Genomic DNA, 17,557 nt, shown 5'->3' with positions numbered 1-17,557 from the left:
ACAACTATTCACATTATACTTTAACGATCGGGATGAAGGAACTGCAGGCATGTCACTACATTTGTAGATGACACAAAGATAGGCGAGGGACCGTTAGTGTTGAGGAAGTAGGGAGGCTATAGGAGGACTTTCACTAAGGCGGCATGGTGGCACAGTGGTTAGCACTGCTGCCTCACAGTGCCAGAGACCCGGGTTCAATTCCCACCTCAGGCAACTCTGTGTGGAGTTTGCAACTTCTCCCTGTGTCTGTGTGGGTTTCCTCCAGTTTCTTCCCACAATCCAAAAATGTGCAGGTTAGGTGAATTGGCCATGCTAAATTGCCCGTAGTATTAGGTGAAGGGGTAAATGTAGAGGGATGGGTTGCGGGTTGGTGTGGACTTTTTGGGCCGAAGGGGCTGTTTCCACACTGTAAGTAATGTCAATGAGTGGAAAAACAAGAGGCAGATGGCATACAATGTGTGAGATTATACATTTTGGTAGAAAGTATAGAAGCGTAGACTATTTTTTAAATGGAAAGTTCAGAAATCTGAAGTAAAAAAGGGACATGGAAGTCCTGGTTCAGGATTTTCTTAAGTTCTAGCTATATATTGCACATGCATGTGTAAGGAAATCTATAACTTTAAAATATATATAGTGCAGAATCTCTTTAATTCGCTCATTCTTTTTAAAGAACCAGATAGTATTGCGAGGTTAGTATCAGCTGAAACAAGATCAAATATTGGAATTTGCAAAATGAAGCAGACTGCAAAGGAAATGAACAATACCCTGTAACTTGTATAAAAGGTTCTGATAAATTTGTTAGTTTGACATTGGATGGCATTGACATGCCTCAGCTTGCCCTCCCAATCCTTGTGTTGCAGCATTCCATGCTTCAATAAATAGGAAGCCTTCTTTTATCAGTGCATAAAGACTCAACTGTTGACTAGCTGTCAGCATCTAAACAAATGCATGCTTAACAATGGACAAATAATCTTCCTTTCTGCCAGAAGCATTGTGATAATGTGATTTGCTTTTTGTTTTGGAACTTAAAAGATCGAGAAAACCGAAGGCAATTTATCTGACAAGTGCCTTAAAATTAAAGGCATCAAAACAACTGAGCTAATGCATTGCACACAATTCTGCACCACTGTGTTGGAAAGATATCAGAGCCATTGAAAGGTTCAGTGAAGATTTATCAGCCTAAAAGATTATCCTGTTAGCAGTGAAGAAATAGTGCTTGGGTTCATCTTTGAAATGAAAGTGCTGCCCAAAAAGGTTTAGTGGTCACTGGAATGCAGTGTGTTCTGTCACCCTTTCTGTTTGAAGCTGAGAGAAGATGATATGATGGTGCAAGAAAAATTAACCAGAAAGGAATAGTATCAGCATCATTTGAGGCCTATTGTATATAGAATCTCAGGTATGCACATGAGACCACACTCATTGCTAGAACAAAGGAAGAGCAAGTGACTGCAGGGCTACTCAAAAAAAAAGTCTTTCAGAATGAAGATGAATAAGGCAAAGATCAACTTTCATGTTTAAATTTGCAATGAAAGAATCAAGATTAGAAATACCTGAAACAGAAACAGTTGATTCGATGATAGATATCAAAGTCATTGCCAATAATGAAGTTCAGGATGCATTAGCTACAGCAAGAGGAAGTGATGAGGTAGTATTGTCACTGGACTGTGATCCAGAGACCCAGGCTAATGCCCTGGTGGACATTAGTATGAGTCCCACAATGAAGACATGATGAAAGTTGAAGTTAATTAATATATCTGGAATTAAAATCCAGTCTAATGAAACCAATTCTTGTAAAACCCAACTGATTCAGATATCCTTTAAAGAAGTAAAGCACACCATCCTCATCTGGTCTAGCCTCTAGTTGACTCCAGATCCACAGCAATTGGTTGATGTCTAAACGCTGTCTGAAATGACCCAGTAAATCACTCTGTTGTATTTAGCTGCTGCAGAGTCTGACAAAAGGAAAACAATTAGATGAACCACAAGCAGCCCTGTCGATCCTGCAAAATCTTCTCTCTTGCATCTTGGGGCTTAGAGTGCTTTGGAGAGAGAAGTCTAGAGAGCTCTCCCATAGTCTAGTCAAGCAATAGCCTGACATAACCTGGACCTGATGTTCATTTGAAATGACACTTGACAGACAATGTCCCAAACACCACCATTACCATTGATGTCTTTGCGTATGTCCTGTCCTATGGGAATACAGACCTACCAGAGATGGCAGCAGAGGACTATACAGTCAGGAAGGGGTTGCACTGGGTGTCCTAAATTTGACTTCAGACCCATTGTAAAAGTTCGAACATGGACAAATAAACCGCTTGCTAATTACCACCTTCTGCCCTCCTTTGTGATGTGTAACATCGTCACCATGCCAAATGAAATGGATTTTGACCAAATCTCAACTCTGCATTCATGAGGCAGTGTGGACTATTAGCAGTAGCCAAATTGTATTCAACCGCAATCTGTTGCCTCATGGCCTGGCATATTTTCGACTCTACCTCAGACCAGGGACTTGGTTCAATGAACAGTACAGGAGCAACACCGGGCATACCTAAACATGAGATGTCATCCTCATGAAGCTATAACACATGACTACTAGTGTGATAAATAGCATAAGCAACAAATAATAAATGCAGCTAAGTGACAAACAAATCTGATTTAAGCTTTGCAGTCTTGTCACATTGGTTGTGAATGGTGGTGGACAATCAAATAATTCACTGAAGGAGGAGAATCCACAAATTACTTATCCTCAATGATAGGGCAGCCTAGCACAGAAGTGCAAAAGATGAGGCTGGCGCATTTACAGTCTCCGTTAGGTAGGAATGACGAGTGTACAAACCATCTCTGCCTCCTCCTGAGGTTCCCGACATCTGATACCAGCCTTCAATCAACTCTATACATTCTGTGTGTGTCAAGATATGGCTGAAGGTACTGGATACTGCAAGGGCTATGGGCCCTACCAACATTCTGAATTGAAGGCTTATGTCCCAGACCTAGCTGTAGCCCCATCTAAACTTTTACAAAACCGTTGTGATATGTGAATAAAGTGCCCAGGTCCGACCTATGTACAAAAAGCAGGACAAACCCAAGTGGGCCAATTACTGCCCTATCAGTCAACTTTGTCGTCACTAAGGTGAAGTCAACAGTGTTATCTATTGGCAATTATTCACCAATAACCTGTTCACTGCTCAGTTTGAGCTCCACAGGCTCACTTAGTTTCTGACTTCAATACAGCCTTGGTACAAACATGGACAAAAGAGCTGAATTCCAAAAGGGAAGTGAGGAATGACTGCCATTGACATCAAGACTACATTTTACAAAATGTTACATCAAGGATCCCTACTAAAAATACAATTATTTGGAATCGGGGAAGGATTTACTGTCTGCTGATTGCAGTCATACTTAGTACAAAGGGAGATAGATATAATTGTTGGAGGCCAATCATTTTAGCAACAGGATGTCACTGCAGGTGTTCTCAAGGCAGTATCCTAAATCCAATCATCTTCAACTGCTTCATCGATGACATCCACTCTATCCTAAAGTCAGAATGGCAATAACCACTGATGACCACATGATGTTTTGCATCATTGTGACTCCTCAGATACTGAAGCAGTCTGTATCCAAATACAGTAAGACCTGAACAACATTGCACCTTGGACTGATAAGTGGCAATTAACATTTGTATCTTACAAAGCCAGACATTGACCATTTCCATCAAGAGAAAATCCAATCCTTGTCTATTAACATTCACCATCACTGAATCCTCCACTATTAATAACTCAGGGACTATCATTAACTAAGAACTGAAGTGACAAGCCATATACATACTGTGATTACCAGAGCAGATCACAAACTGAGAATTCGATGGCAAGGAACTTGCATCCTGACTGTTTGAAGCCTGTTCACCATCTACTCAGCACAAATTAGGAGAGAGATAGATTAATCTCTCTACGGACTTGAATGAGTACAGCTCCAACAACTCTCAGGAAACTATATTGCCATCAATGACAACATAGTCTAATTGATAGGCATTCCATCCAACACCTTTAACTTTTCAGCACCTCCATCATTAATGAACAGGAGTTGCAATGTATATCATCTACTCACCAAAGCTCCTTAGGCAATGCTTTCCAAGCCTCCCACCTCCACTATCAAAAAGAAGGCTGCAGATGCATGGAAACAACGTCAACTGCAAGTTTCCCTCAAAGCCACTCGCCATCCTTTCTTGGAGCTATATTGTCTTTCTTCAGTGTTGCAGGGTGAAAACTCTGAAACTCCCTCCCTACCATTACTGCGGGTGATCCTACACCCCCAAGGACTGCAGCAGTTCAAGCAGTCAACTCATTGCAATTTTCTTGAGGGAAATCAGGGATCGGCAATTAGAAATGGCCAACAAATGCTAGGCAGTGACACCCATTTTCTGTGACTGCATTAAAAAGCTGGGTAGTCACAAAGAGATTTGTTCCCCTCCCTGGGATCATTGGAATATACAGACACAGCTGCATGTTATGGGCCCAATCGTTTGGATTGAGATTGTAACTGTATTTACTCAGTGTGAATCATTGGAGGTGAACTTGCGGATGTTTATTGAATGTAGTTGAGGCCCTGGTAATTGAGGAATGTGTGGAACAGACAGAAAAGTGGAGTTGATGTCAAAGATCATCCATGATCATTTTTGAATGGCGGAGCAAGCTGGAGGAGGAAAATAGAGTCATATAATTATTACAACACATAAGGAGGTCGTTTGGATCATTGCTTTTATGCCAATTTTTGCAAGAGGAACTCGCCCAGTGCCACTTCTCTGCTTTTTAATACCTGTAACTCTACAAAGCTTTCTTCAGATAATGACCCAATTCCCTTTTTACTGTCACTTATCCCTCCTATTCCTCAAGCTTTTTTATGTTTAAGTACCTAGTTTCACAACCAACTTCAGTGCAAGGATAAGCAGATTAAAAGACCAAGGAAATCTTTGGATTTTCTGCTATTGTCACAAATTCCTTGCTTTTTGCAAAAAGGAAATCCAAACATGATATTAGTTGGGATTATATGTAAAAAGTATATTTGAAGAAATGTTTTTCAATGCTTTTGGAGGCTTGGAGGGAGGTAGCACAAGGCAAGATGGAAGCAGAGTGATCTTATTTCTTGCAAATAACTCTTCCTCAGTTTGATTCAAAGATATCAAAAGAAAAAGGTGTAGCAAATAAAATTCTCATTTTAGTATTACATTTAAAAGTTCTGACCAGTGTGATTGTTTGCATGTAATGGAAAAATGCTGCTGCAGTCCTTCAAGTGTATGATCACATTTCCCATCTGTTTCTTCAATATAGTATTTCAATTTATTTTCAATAAACACAATTTGCTCTGCTCAGATGGACCCAGTCATACAGATGTTAACTTTGGTCAGCTATATTGGAGCTTTATAGCATTGTAAGCAGGAAGTGCTGGAAATACTCAGTAAGTCCTACAGCATCTGTGGAGAGAGAAGCACATATTTTATATTTTTATTTTCAAAACAGTCATATTCGATTCAAAATGCTAACTTTCTCCATGGTAACAAGTTTATCAACATGAAAGATTCTGTGTCAGCCTCATTTGGAGTTAGACCTTAGTGCCCTCAAATACAACTAAAACCAATATTGATACTGGAAATCTGAAATAAAAACAGAGTGCTGGAGAAACTCAGAATGTCTGGCAACATCTGTGGTGAGAGAAACTGCTCCAAAGAAAAGTCGTTGGACTTGAAACATCAGCTATGTTTTTTCCTCTCTACAGATACTGCCAGATCTGCTGAGTTTCTCCAGCATTTTCTATTTTTACTAAATCTTAGTGCAGTTTTTCTCCACTGTATGATTTCTGTTTTTAACACAGACGACAATGCAATTAACCATTTGCGTTCTAATATAATTCTAGGGACCTAATTAAATGCTCAGAACAATTGGTAAAAGTGCCTGCAATCCGTGTTATTAATGTTAAAGATTCTTTGATGTGCACTAAATTTCAAGTTTATTGCTGGGAATGATTTTAAGAGAAAAGCCTTCATCCGTGTCATTATTGTATGCTTGATCACTGAAAGCTCCTGGCAACCTTGTCAGAATATCTTAAACTAAGTAGTCAAAACTATTCTGATTCAAAAAGAGCCAAGTTGGTGACATGTAGAGTTGAAATATTTAACGTTCAAGGAAGTTAATGTTAACAGTACACCTTCCAACCCCAATCTGCCCACTTCTGGTTAGACACAGTATAGGGCTGAGGGTATTGCACATGGCCAATTGCCTAATATGAGACTTCAGACTCTTCTCCCTCCCTTTCTCTTCTCCATCCACCCCCCACAATCTACAGATTATTCCTGACTTGGAGCTATAGTTCTATTCTTTCACTGTTAGTGAATCAAACTCATAGAACTCACTCTCTAAAGGCACTGTGGATGTCCTACATCACAGGGACTACAGCAATTCAAGAAGACAGCTAACCACCACCACCTTCTTCAGGGAAATGAGGGATGAATGTTATAAATTGACCTAGCCAGTGACACATTCCAAGAATGGATAAAATTCCAATCTCCAACTAGTGTCTCAAATCTTCCTGAGTTTGGACTCCAACCTTCCTCACCCTTCTCACCCCAGGAGCTGCTGTCTATTCCTGACTGTCCCCTCAGCAGCCAGTCAGTCCATCTATCTGGTGAGCTGCAACCAAGAAACACAAACAGGTTAGATCCTAATAACACTTGGTAGGACTTTTGGAAAAAAAACCCAAATTACGAGTTTCCTGATCTTGTAATTCTCACCTTGCGCTCTCCTTTGTTCAGAAGTAGTATCCAGTGAATTGATAAGATACAAAGAATTGGCAGTCTTTAAGCAAGTATTTCCTATATGTTTTCAATTGACCCAAGAACAGTAGAAAATAAAAAGGCAAGAGGTAGGAACTTAAAACAATCATGTTAATTAGGGTATGTACTGTTAATATGAATGGGACTAAATGCACACAGATCTTGTGGATGTCATGGCCTGCATCCTGAAGTCTTGAAGTGGCTGCAGCGATAGTGGATGGATCAATGATATTCTTCTGACAATCCCCAAATTTTGCAAACATCTCACTCGGGTGGGAAAACTGAATGTCACACCATATTCCAAAAAGAAAGGAGACAGGAGCTGGGCAATTTGTTTTTGAAAAATTACCTTTAAAATCAATATAATTTACTGAAGGGGAAACGCAGATCATACAAGCAGGGTAGATAGGGGAACCAGTCGACGTGGTATTTGTTGGATGTCCAAAAGCCATTCAGTCAGCTGCCACTAAAAGATTGTTGCATAAGACAAGAGCTCATGATGTTGGTGGTGCGGATAATAGTGTGGCAAATTTGGCAGATGGAGCACAATGAGAAAATGTGAGGTTATCAGTTTCATAAGGAAATGTCTAAATGCTGAATGTTATTTAAAAGGACTGACTGCAGAATACTATAATGCAAGAATATTTGGGTGTACATGTATATGAATCTCAAATATCAGCATTCAGCCACTGTGAATAATTTGAGAAAGATAATGCAATGTTGCTCTTTATTACAAGTGGGATGGAATGAATATTGAAGAAAGATGGTTATGTTTCAAACTTTATTCGAGACATTCTGCTTCATTAGTGTATTGTTTTTTTTGTGATATACACATCATCAGCTTTTTATCCTCCAGCTTGTAGGAATGTACCATTATTGCTGTGTGAATGTTCATGCTAATATTGTTAAGTATTTTCAAATTGTTTTTCATCTTGATAGGCCTCTACGACAAGATTTATCCCTGGTCCGGCATTAAACATTACCCTTTCAAAATCTGCAATTTCACGGGTCCAGAACAGTGTTGAAGGCATAAATCAAGAAATAGAACGAATGTTTATTAAAGACAGTGGTGAAAGGGAAGAACCGTCAAGGGTAAGTGCAAGCTTAGTCTTCAGAGCAAATGCATTTGCATGGCAGAAATAAATGACAACATATATAACCAAAGCCATGATTCTAAAAAGAATAGGAAAATGTGCAAATGCACATGAATGCTTTTGTTTGAAGGACGATTAAATTGTTTTGTAGTAAGAAGCCTTCTTCAGACTCATTTTCACAAGTCACATGTTATGTTTTGTTAACTGATTTGCTGTATGCTTCACACACTTTTTCCAGTTGTATTATGAGCTTGCAAGATGGGCTATCCAATGGTCGAATCATCTCACTTTTTTAGTGATGAATGCCATGTTGATATAGTTTTGAATGTATGCATTTATTACTTTGGTGGTATCTTCATTTCTCTTAGAAATGTTGATAGTTAAGTAGTGGCAATAATTTTATAGCATGAGTTCAAAGACCAAGATAGTGCAGTGTTACGAGAATATTTGGCACAGATTAACTCAGTCACTTATGAGGTTGTGTTTTTCCGCAGGGACCTGGATCTTGTTAGAACCTTATTGGGAAAATTAAATCTCAGTGGTGACATCATTAATTTGATTACATCATTCCCTTTTTGTTTTTTAATTAGTGTGAATGTTTTTTAAGATGCTTGTTATTGCACTGATCGCATGACGATGACCATTTATTCAATCTATTTGGGTGACCATGACATAATCTTTTCTCCATGAAGACTACTGGGTAAGCAAATTAATGAATGATTTACCATCCATGTGGAACATTTTCCTCTGCATGTAGCTTGGGTGTTATAGTTGGTGGATTTTTCCATGCTAGCTTTCAATCTTCTATCAATACTTAGAAAACAAAGATGCGCTTAGAAATTAGTGCAGTCATGTATCCCTCATGTATCAACAAACAGACCTGGTAAAAGTTAAAAATGCTGACTTCAAATGGAACGAATGTATAAGCAGTTTTTAAATTGTCTTTTTGTTTTGGCTTCTCTTTAACCTTTTTAAAATAATTTTTCCTCATTGCCCTTTGCACTTTCTTCTCATATGTTTAGTCCCATGATTTTTATAGAAATGCAAATACATTCACTTTTATGGTACATGTAAGCAAAATCGTTACGTGCAAACCTGATTACCTTGAAGGACAAGGGCAGCAGTTGCATTGGGGCAACACCACTTCCAAGTTCCATTCCAAGCCCCACACCATTCTAGACTTAGAATTGTATAGCTGTAACTTTAGTTTGGTTGAGTCAGAATTCTGGAACTTCCTGCTGAGCAACACTGTGGGCTGGATCTACACTGAAGCAGATTGTGGTGTTTCAAGAGGGTAACTCACCACCACCTTTTCCAGATCAAATTAGGGATGGGCAGTAAATACTGGCCTGACATGGGTACGCATTCCCCACTGAACAAGTAAAAATGGCAGTTGGGTTCAGGATCTACATAATGGGAATAACAAACCCCATAATAAATTCATAATTCCCATAAGGAAGAGTAAAATTATCATTGTACTTTGATGAATTTTGCATAAGAATATGAGTACCTTCCGATAATATCAAAACAATTGCAAAGTTACAGGTCACCTTTACGTGTTCACTTGTGCTGTGCTTACTTCACAAATAAGATGGCATTAATAACAATTTGGAGGATAGATACTGTTCACTTGGAGATACGTTATTACTCTTGACTTAGTGTGATAAGCATTAGTTGTTCATGAATGTCCAACATAATTTTTCTGACTTTCAAGTGTCAAAATATGTGCCTGGTTGAAATTATGACCATGTAAAAGAAACCTGGGCTACTGTAGAGTGGAATCTTCGAGATGGTATGGACCAGAATGAACAGGTTGTGTAATAAATTTGTTCTAGTAATGGAGAAGCTGCCAAGGTTTGGTGGAAAAATGATAAAGTTGTGAATCTGTATGTCCTTATGACTCTACCCCCTCCACTACCAGATGGTATTTTATTTGGGAGAAAGGCCCTAATTTTATATGTAAAACCAGTCTAAGGTAAATGTCCCACTCCTGATTGCCAATTGCTGAGTTTATCTATAGCAATTAAAAGGATGTTGTAGTTTAAAGGTGAGGTACATAGAACATGATGTCATTCTGTGTTTGCCAGCATATGAGGTTGCAAAGGACAAAAGTGGGGCAGCACAGTGGTTCAGTGGTTAGCACTGTTGCCTCATAGCACCAGGGACCCGGGTTCGATTCCTGCCTTGGACAACTGTGTGGAGTTTGCGCATTCTCCCTGTGCCTGCGTGGGTTTCCACCGGGTGCTCCGGTTTCCTCCTAAGTCCAAGGATGTGCATGTCAGGTGAGTTGATCATGCTAAATTGTCCGTAGTGTTAGGTACGGGGTAAATGTAGGGGTATGGGTGGGTTGCACTTCGGCGGGTCGGTGTGGACTTGTTCGGCCGAAGGGCCTGTTTCCACACTGTAAAGTAATCTAATCTAAATTGGCATAGTGTTAGGTGCGTTAGTCAGCGGGAAATGGATCTTGGTGGGTTACTCTTCAGTGGGTCGGTGTAGACTTGTTGTGCCGAAGGGCCTGTTTCCACACTGTAGGGAATCTAATCTAATCAGCATTGAGGCCCCAATATTCTGAACAGATTCAGTGGAGCAAACAACTGAAATGATTTTGTTCAAGAAGAAATCCCAGGCGGGAGGTAGCTTGTGCACAGCTCTGGTTGAACAGCAAAATCCATCAAACACACTTGCAGGAACACAGCATAGGAATCTTAAACTCAGTTGAAGAAGCCTTTATGTAACCCCCATGGTCTGTACATCCTCCAGAACTACAATCAACTGTTTAGGTGTTAACTGATAAGTATTGTCAAACTCTTCTAGCTTTTATCCATGGTTCAACATGTACTCTACTTCAAAGCACAGGAACAATAGAATTCCAGTAAGTCACTTCCCACGCCAAGGCAGATGGAGTTAGATTTTTGTTAGGCAATGAAATCAGAAATTCTCGGAGACAGACTGGAATGTGAAATTCGGAAATTATTGTAATGAGATCAGCCGGGTGGACCTCATAGAATGAGTTCCCTGACTGGACCAGATTAACAGCCCCAATCTGGGAGCCTTGTCTGATAGATAAGAAGAGGAGTATCAGACATTCTGTTCACTCAGAGAGCTGGGTCTGAGGGAGCTGGATCAGTGTCAAGGACTTTCCACGTGTAAATAAAGGGCGACTTGGAGTTATTTCAAGAACACTAACAGATCAGCCACGATCTTATTAAATGGGTTGAAGAGCCTACTTCCACTTCTACTTCCTATGTTTATATTAGTTCGAGCAATTGGAAGAACCAGGCAAAAATTGAAGGAATTGTCAGAAAAGACCAAAATTCTGCATTCAGTAATGTGGGCTGCTTCAGTGACAGTGGGAACGATGAGAGGAAAATTTTGTATGCCTAGATTTGGAGGAAGTCTTTCTGTTTCACTTTTATGTTCAAACAACCTTTGCATCACTAAAGCTGCAGAGGAAAATCCAACCAAAGCTGTTTCCTTGCTTGAGCAAGGAATGTCTACTCCCCTGATTTCCTGAGCAACTTGAAGTGCTACTTCTCAAAGTGCCTGCACACACTATACATTCGGAGTTAGGTAATGTCACAAATACAGCAAATTTTGGTGGTGAATTCTTGAGACAGCTCATGTTGTTTGCTGTCTTTGTTCTGAGGACATTTCCTGCAGTGTAATCAGCCTCCACACAAACACATCCTTGGTGGAATGGGTCATTTGGAAAATGTCTAATTTAATCAATGCAAGCATTGCTCGAAGATACATTTTTATCTTCATTGATCTGTTTGCTAATGATCTTGAACTACAAGCCCTCCTAAGACTGATCTCTATACATGAACAGTGTAGACGTGATCTATATTGATTTCAGTAAGGTGTTCAACAAAGTTCCCCATGGGAGACTGGTTAGCAAAGTTAGATTTCATGGAATACAGGGAAATACATGGAAAACTAGCTATTTGTGTACAGAACTGGCTCAAAGGTAGAAGACAGAGGGTGGTGGTGGAGGGTTCTTTTTCAGAGTGAAGGCCTGTGATCAGTGGAGTGTCACAAGGCGTTGGTGCTGGGTCCACTAATTTTAATCATTTATATAAATGATTTTGATCTATGCGTAAGGGGTATAATTAGTAAGTTTGCAGATTACACCAAAATTGGAGGTGTAGTGGACAGCGAAGAAGGTTACCTCTGATTACAATGGGATTTTGATCAGATGGGCCAGTGGGCTAAGGAGTGGCAGAGTTTAATTTAGATAAATGTGAGGTGCTGCGTTTTGGGAAAGCAAATCTTAGCAGGGACTTGTGCACTAGGGAGTGTTGCTGAATAAAGAGACCTTTAGAGTGCAGGTTCATAGCTCCTTGAAAGTAGAGTTACAGCTAGATAGGATAGTGAAGAAGGCGTTTGGAATGCTTTCCTTTATTAGTCAGACTATTGAGCATAGTCAGACTATTGAGCATAGGAGTCAGGAGGTCATGTTGTGGCTGTACAGCACATTGGTTAGGCCTCTTTTGGAATATTGCGTGCAATTCCAGTCTCCTTCCCAACAGAAAGATGTTGTGAAACTTGAAAGGGTTCAGAAAAGATTTACAAGGATGTTGCCAAGGTTGGAGGATTTGAGCTATAGGGAAACATTGAATAGGCTGGGGTTGTTTTCCCTGGAGCGTTGGAGGCTGAGAGGTGACCTTTTAGAGGTTTATAAAATTATGAGGGGCATGGATAGGGTAAATAGACAAGGTCTTTTCCCTGGGGTGGGGGAGTCCAAAACTAGAGGGCATAGGTTTAGGGTGAGGGGAAAGAGCAACTTTTTCGCGCAGAGGGTGGTGCGCATGTTTAGAATGGGCTGCCAGAGTAAGCGGTGGAGGCTGGTACAATTGCAACATTTAAATGGCATCTAGTTGGGTATATGAATAGGAAGGGTTTAGAGGGATATGGGCCGGATGCTGGCAGGGGGGACTAGATTGGGTTGGGATATCTGGTCAGCATGGACTAATTGGACTGAAGGGTCTGTTTCTGTCCTGTACATCTCTATGACTGTATGACTGTAGCATTGTGGTCACTTGCCCAAACAGGGCGACCTGGAGCTGAATGTTTGGTTGAGGATGGAATCATTTCCAGGTTCCAAACCTCCCCCAGAATAAACAATCAATGTTCATACTTTGATTGGTGTGCCTGCAAAATATGTTTCCATCCCAACTAAGGGCAGTGGCTATGTTCTCCATATCAATGAGTGGTCATCCAGTTTGAGAGGAGCATAGGTAAGTGTTTCACAATCTACATGGAAGCACACACTCTCACTAAATTTCAAAATTTAGTTGTGAAAACAGGCAAAAACAACCCGGCTGCCATTATAGAAGATGGTGAATCACTTTGCAATCTTGACTGTGTTCAGCCTGGAGGGAGAGCCTGTTGGCTTCCCAAAAGCACTGGCACCCTAACCTGCTGCTGGATGCCTGCCTAAAGGCACTTGGAGTGCCCTGTTACATCAAACAAACTGGAGGCTAACTGGAAAATTCTCAATGTCCTGGTTTACCAAATTTAGGCCCTTAAACCTTAATTGGCTGCCCATCTTAGGAATGAGGACACAGCTGATGGGTTTCTGACTAAAGAGGCTGATAATGGGAATGATATCTAGAAACCAGCAGACAGGCTGACAATGGTATTTTTGGGTTCCTTCTGACCTGAAAGTCCTACTTCTAAATGTCATCATAGCTGTTGCTGGATGAGTAAGGATGGCCTTAGTATTTCTGTCTCTAACTTGGGCAAAGTTACAGTTAAACTTTTTACACGTTTTTAATTAACCATTTTGTACAAGCTTTAGGTGATAATTCCATCAATTATAAGAATTCATAAATTAAAAGTCACTTATTTCTTCTAAAAGATACCTTTCATTAAAAATATTATATTTGTAGGAATATGTTTTCTCAGTTATAGCAATAGAATTAAACAGGAAACATTCTCTTTAACTATAGCATACATTGAAATTCTACTTCACTTAAGTGACACTGCATGCGGGCTTTTAGGACACCAACCATTTCGATGTGTGCTTACTGTACCAGCTTTAACTAATTCACAATTGCATTTGATTCTGCACATTGAATACTTCATGTACTTAAAATGTCAGATTTAGTGTCTCAGTGCTTTTGTAAAAAGATAACTTCTAAGTTAAAGATCCAGTGTAACTGTTTAAATCTAAGAAGCCATACAGGTGTTTGAAACTAAAGGAGATCTATTTTACTTGGTCACTTGGAATCTCACTGAAATTATCTGTTGTTTCCATTTAAGGATTTTTTTTTGCTGATGCTGTCGATTGTTTGTTGCAAGATTTATTTATAATGTTATTAGATCTCCTGGTTGTGTATTTGTTTCTGGTTTGTTTTGAAAGAATGCCAGTCAGTTGTGGAGATTAGTAGCTTATATGAGAACACATTCCTTAAATGAATTAGGTTTGTTTGTTTTGGAAACAGTCATTCATTATTGGTTGTACAGATCATTGCTTACTGAAATGTAATTGTAGAAGAATGAACATCCCATTGAACAGACAGTCTCTAGTGTAACCAGGATCTCATGAAAAAGTATGTAGTTAAATGTACTCAACTAAAGGTTGCAAGATTTGATTCTAAAAGTCACTGGAACCACTTTTGATCTGAAATTGTATTTGCATGTGCTTGATCCAGTTGATTGGGGAGAATGGGGAAAACAGTTCACATCAAAACAGCAGAAGAGATCAATGAACATGTTTAATGGCATAGTTGTGGTGGTCTAAATGGGATATTTCTACCATGGTCGAGGAAGAATGATTTGTATACGCATGTTAACATTTATGCAGAGTGAGATACGAGAACAGGAGCTAGCTATTTTGTTTGGTCTTGATTAGAATTCGGTGGACAGAAGATCAGGCAAGTTTTGCTTTTTGCACAAGTGGATGTATGATAGGATTGGTAAAGCTTAGGTTGAACTGGCACCAGTAACGTATTTTAGGTTGGCATGAAAAGCTATTACAGCATGATCTGATGTTAAAGAGCAGCAACATATTTGGAGGGCTGTGATATAAGAAACTTGAAAGTTGTTTACAAATATTTCAAGCTGCCTGTATCATTTTCCAATTAATGCTTGATAGTTTTGGTCCTTACCTTATTGGGACTTGTGAAAAACTGTTACATAGAAACAAAACTCAGTTAGTAACACATCACTAGTTCTCAAAAGTAGTTCTCAAATAAGAGTTCATAATAAAGAGGCTAATATTGAATAGAGGATTGGTTAGCTAATAGGGGTCGGAGAGGGTTAGATTGGTCAGTATTGAGTTTGAAAAAGAGCCTGACCTCGGTGGTGGGTAAGTTGTTGGAGGGAATCCTGAGGGACAGGATGTGCATGTATTTGGAAAGGCAAGGACTGATTCGGGATAGTCAACATGGCTTTGTGTGTGGGAAATCATGTCTCTCAAACTTGATTGAGTTTTTTGATGAAGTAACAAAGAAGATTGATGAGGCCAGAGCAGTAGATGTGATCTATATGGACTTTAGTAAGGCGTTTGACAAGGTTCCCCATGGGAAATTGATTAGCAAGGTTAGGTCTCATGGAATACAGGAAGAACTAGCCATTTGGATACAGAACTGGCTCAGAGGTAGAAGACAGGGGGTGGTGGTGGAGGGTTGTTTTTCAAACTGGAGGCCTGTGACCAGTGGAGTGCCACAAGGATTGATGCTGGGCCCTCTACTTTTTGTCATTTACATAAATGATTTGGATGTGAGCATAAGAGGTACAGTTAGTAAGTTTGCAGATGACACCAAAGTTGGAGGTGTAGTGGACAGCGAAGAGGATTACCGCAGATTACAACAGGATCTGGATCAGATGGGCCAATGGGCTGAGAATTGGCAGATGGAGTTTAATTCAGATAAATGCAAGGTGCTGCATTTTGGGAAAGCAAATCTTAGCAGGACATATACACTTAATGGTAAGGTCCTAGAGAGTGTTGCTGAACAAAGAGACCTTGGAGTGCAGGTTCATAACTCCCTGAAAGTGGATTCGCAGGTAGATAGTATAGTAAAGAAGGCGTTTAGTATGCTTTCCTTTATTGGTCAGAGTATGGAGTACAGGAGTTGGGAGGTCATGTTGCAGCCTTATAGGACATTGGTTAGGCCATTGTTGGAATATTGCATGCAATTCTGGTCTCCTTCCTGTCGGAAAGATCCCTGTAGCTGCCAGAGGATGTGGTGGAGGCTGGTACAATTGCAACATTTAAGAGGCATTTGGATGGGTATATGAATAGGAAGGGTTTGGAGGGATATGGGCCGTGTGCTGGCAGATGGGACTAGATTGGGTTGAGATATCTGGTCGGCATGGACGGGGTGGACCGAAGGGTCTGTTTCCATGCTGTACATCTCTATGACTCTAATGAGTACCTCGGAATCAGTGCTGGTGCCTCAACTATTTCAAATTTGCATCAATGCTTTGAACAAAAGGACTGAGTGAACAGTGAGCAATTTATAAAGTCATATGACGTCTGCAAAGAGATGTAAATAGGTTTATGTGAATGGGCAGAGGTTTGGCAGATAGGGTAAAATGTTGTTAAATGTGAACTTGTGCACTGTGACAGGAAGAAAAGCAGCACACTATTTAATTGAGTGAGATTTCAGAATTGTGGTACAGAGGATTTAGGAATCCTGGAACATGAATCACATGTTAGTATGCAGCACAGCATATGTAGTGGAATACAAATGGAATATTTATTGCAAGGGAGTAGAATACTAAATTAGGAATGTTTTGCTACGGTTGTATTGGGCATTGTTGATTAGGTTACATCTGGAGTAATGAGTACAGTCTCTATCTCCTTAATTTAGAAAAGACCTAATTACAATATAAGTAGTTCAAAGAAGGTTCACTCACTGTTTCCTGAGATTAGAGTGATTATCTAATAATGACAAGTTGGACCTATATCCATTGGAGTTTAGAAGAATGAGTTGTGATCTTGTCAAAATATTTAAGATAATAGCATAAGCAGTAGGTTCAAGGATCCAGTGGATCTCCTATTGGTATGCTTGAAAATGTGGCTTTGAGTGAAAAATAAGGATGGTAAGGAATAAAGAAACTTAGACACTTTGGAGTGCATGTCCATAGGTCCTTGAAGGTTGCACGGCATGCAGATAAGTTGGTAAGCAAGGTATGTGAGATGCCTTCCTTCATTGAGTGAGTCATTGAATACATAAGAAGAGATGTAATGCTAAAACTGTATTAGACACTGGTTAGGCCACAGCTGGAGTTTTGTGCACAGTTTTGGCCACAGCACAGGAAGGATCTAATCGATCTCGAGAAAGTGCAGAGGTGATTTACAAGAATGTTACCAGGCATGAGGAGAGAGTGGATAAGTTAGGGATGTTTTCCTTAGAGCAGACGAGGCTGAGGGGTGACTTGATTGAGGTGTACAAAATAATGATGGGCTTGAATAGCGTGAGCAGGGAAAAGAGGACAGTTATCAAAATTTAAGGCAATTGGTGGAAGAATTGACATAAACATGAGGAAAATGTTTTCATCCAGAAGGTGGTAGTTGGCATTGCTGCCCAGTTTGGTGGTTGAAGCAAAAACCAACAAATCATTTGAAAGGAACCTGGACCTGCACCTGGAACACTACAGTCCAGTGATGGAAACTGGGATGAGTATGGGT

General features: G+C 40.0%; 1 protein-coding gene across 2 annotated transcripts in view; it reads left to right on the top strand.

Annotated features, from left to right (window-relative positions):
* The window catches only part of LOC140480493 (glucocorticoid-induced transcript 1 protein-like), a 226,278-nt gene that overhangs the window by 150,994 nt on the left and 57,727 nt on the right, over positions 1-17,557 (top strand). For both annotated transcript variants that reach the window (XM_072575420.1, XM_072575419.1), the window contains one exon: positions 7,763-7,915. In XM_072575420.1, the coding sequence (XP_072431521.1) occupies positions 7,763-7,915 (153 nt within the window). The remainder of the gene's footprint in view (positions 1-7,762; positions 7,916-17,557) is intronic.

This window comes from Chiloscyllium punctatum, chromosome 8 (genome assembly GCF_047496795.1).
Source record: "Chiloscyllium punctatum isolate Juve2018m chromosome 8, sChiPun1.3, whole genome shotgun sequence".
NCBI classification, from domain to species: Eukaryota; Metazoa; Chordata; class Chondrichthyes; order Orectolobiformes; family Hemiscylliidae; genus Chiloscyllium; species Chiloscyllium punctatum.
This window is presented reverse-complemented; position numbering and strand designations above follow the sequence as displayed.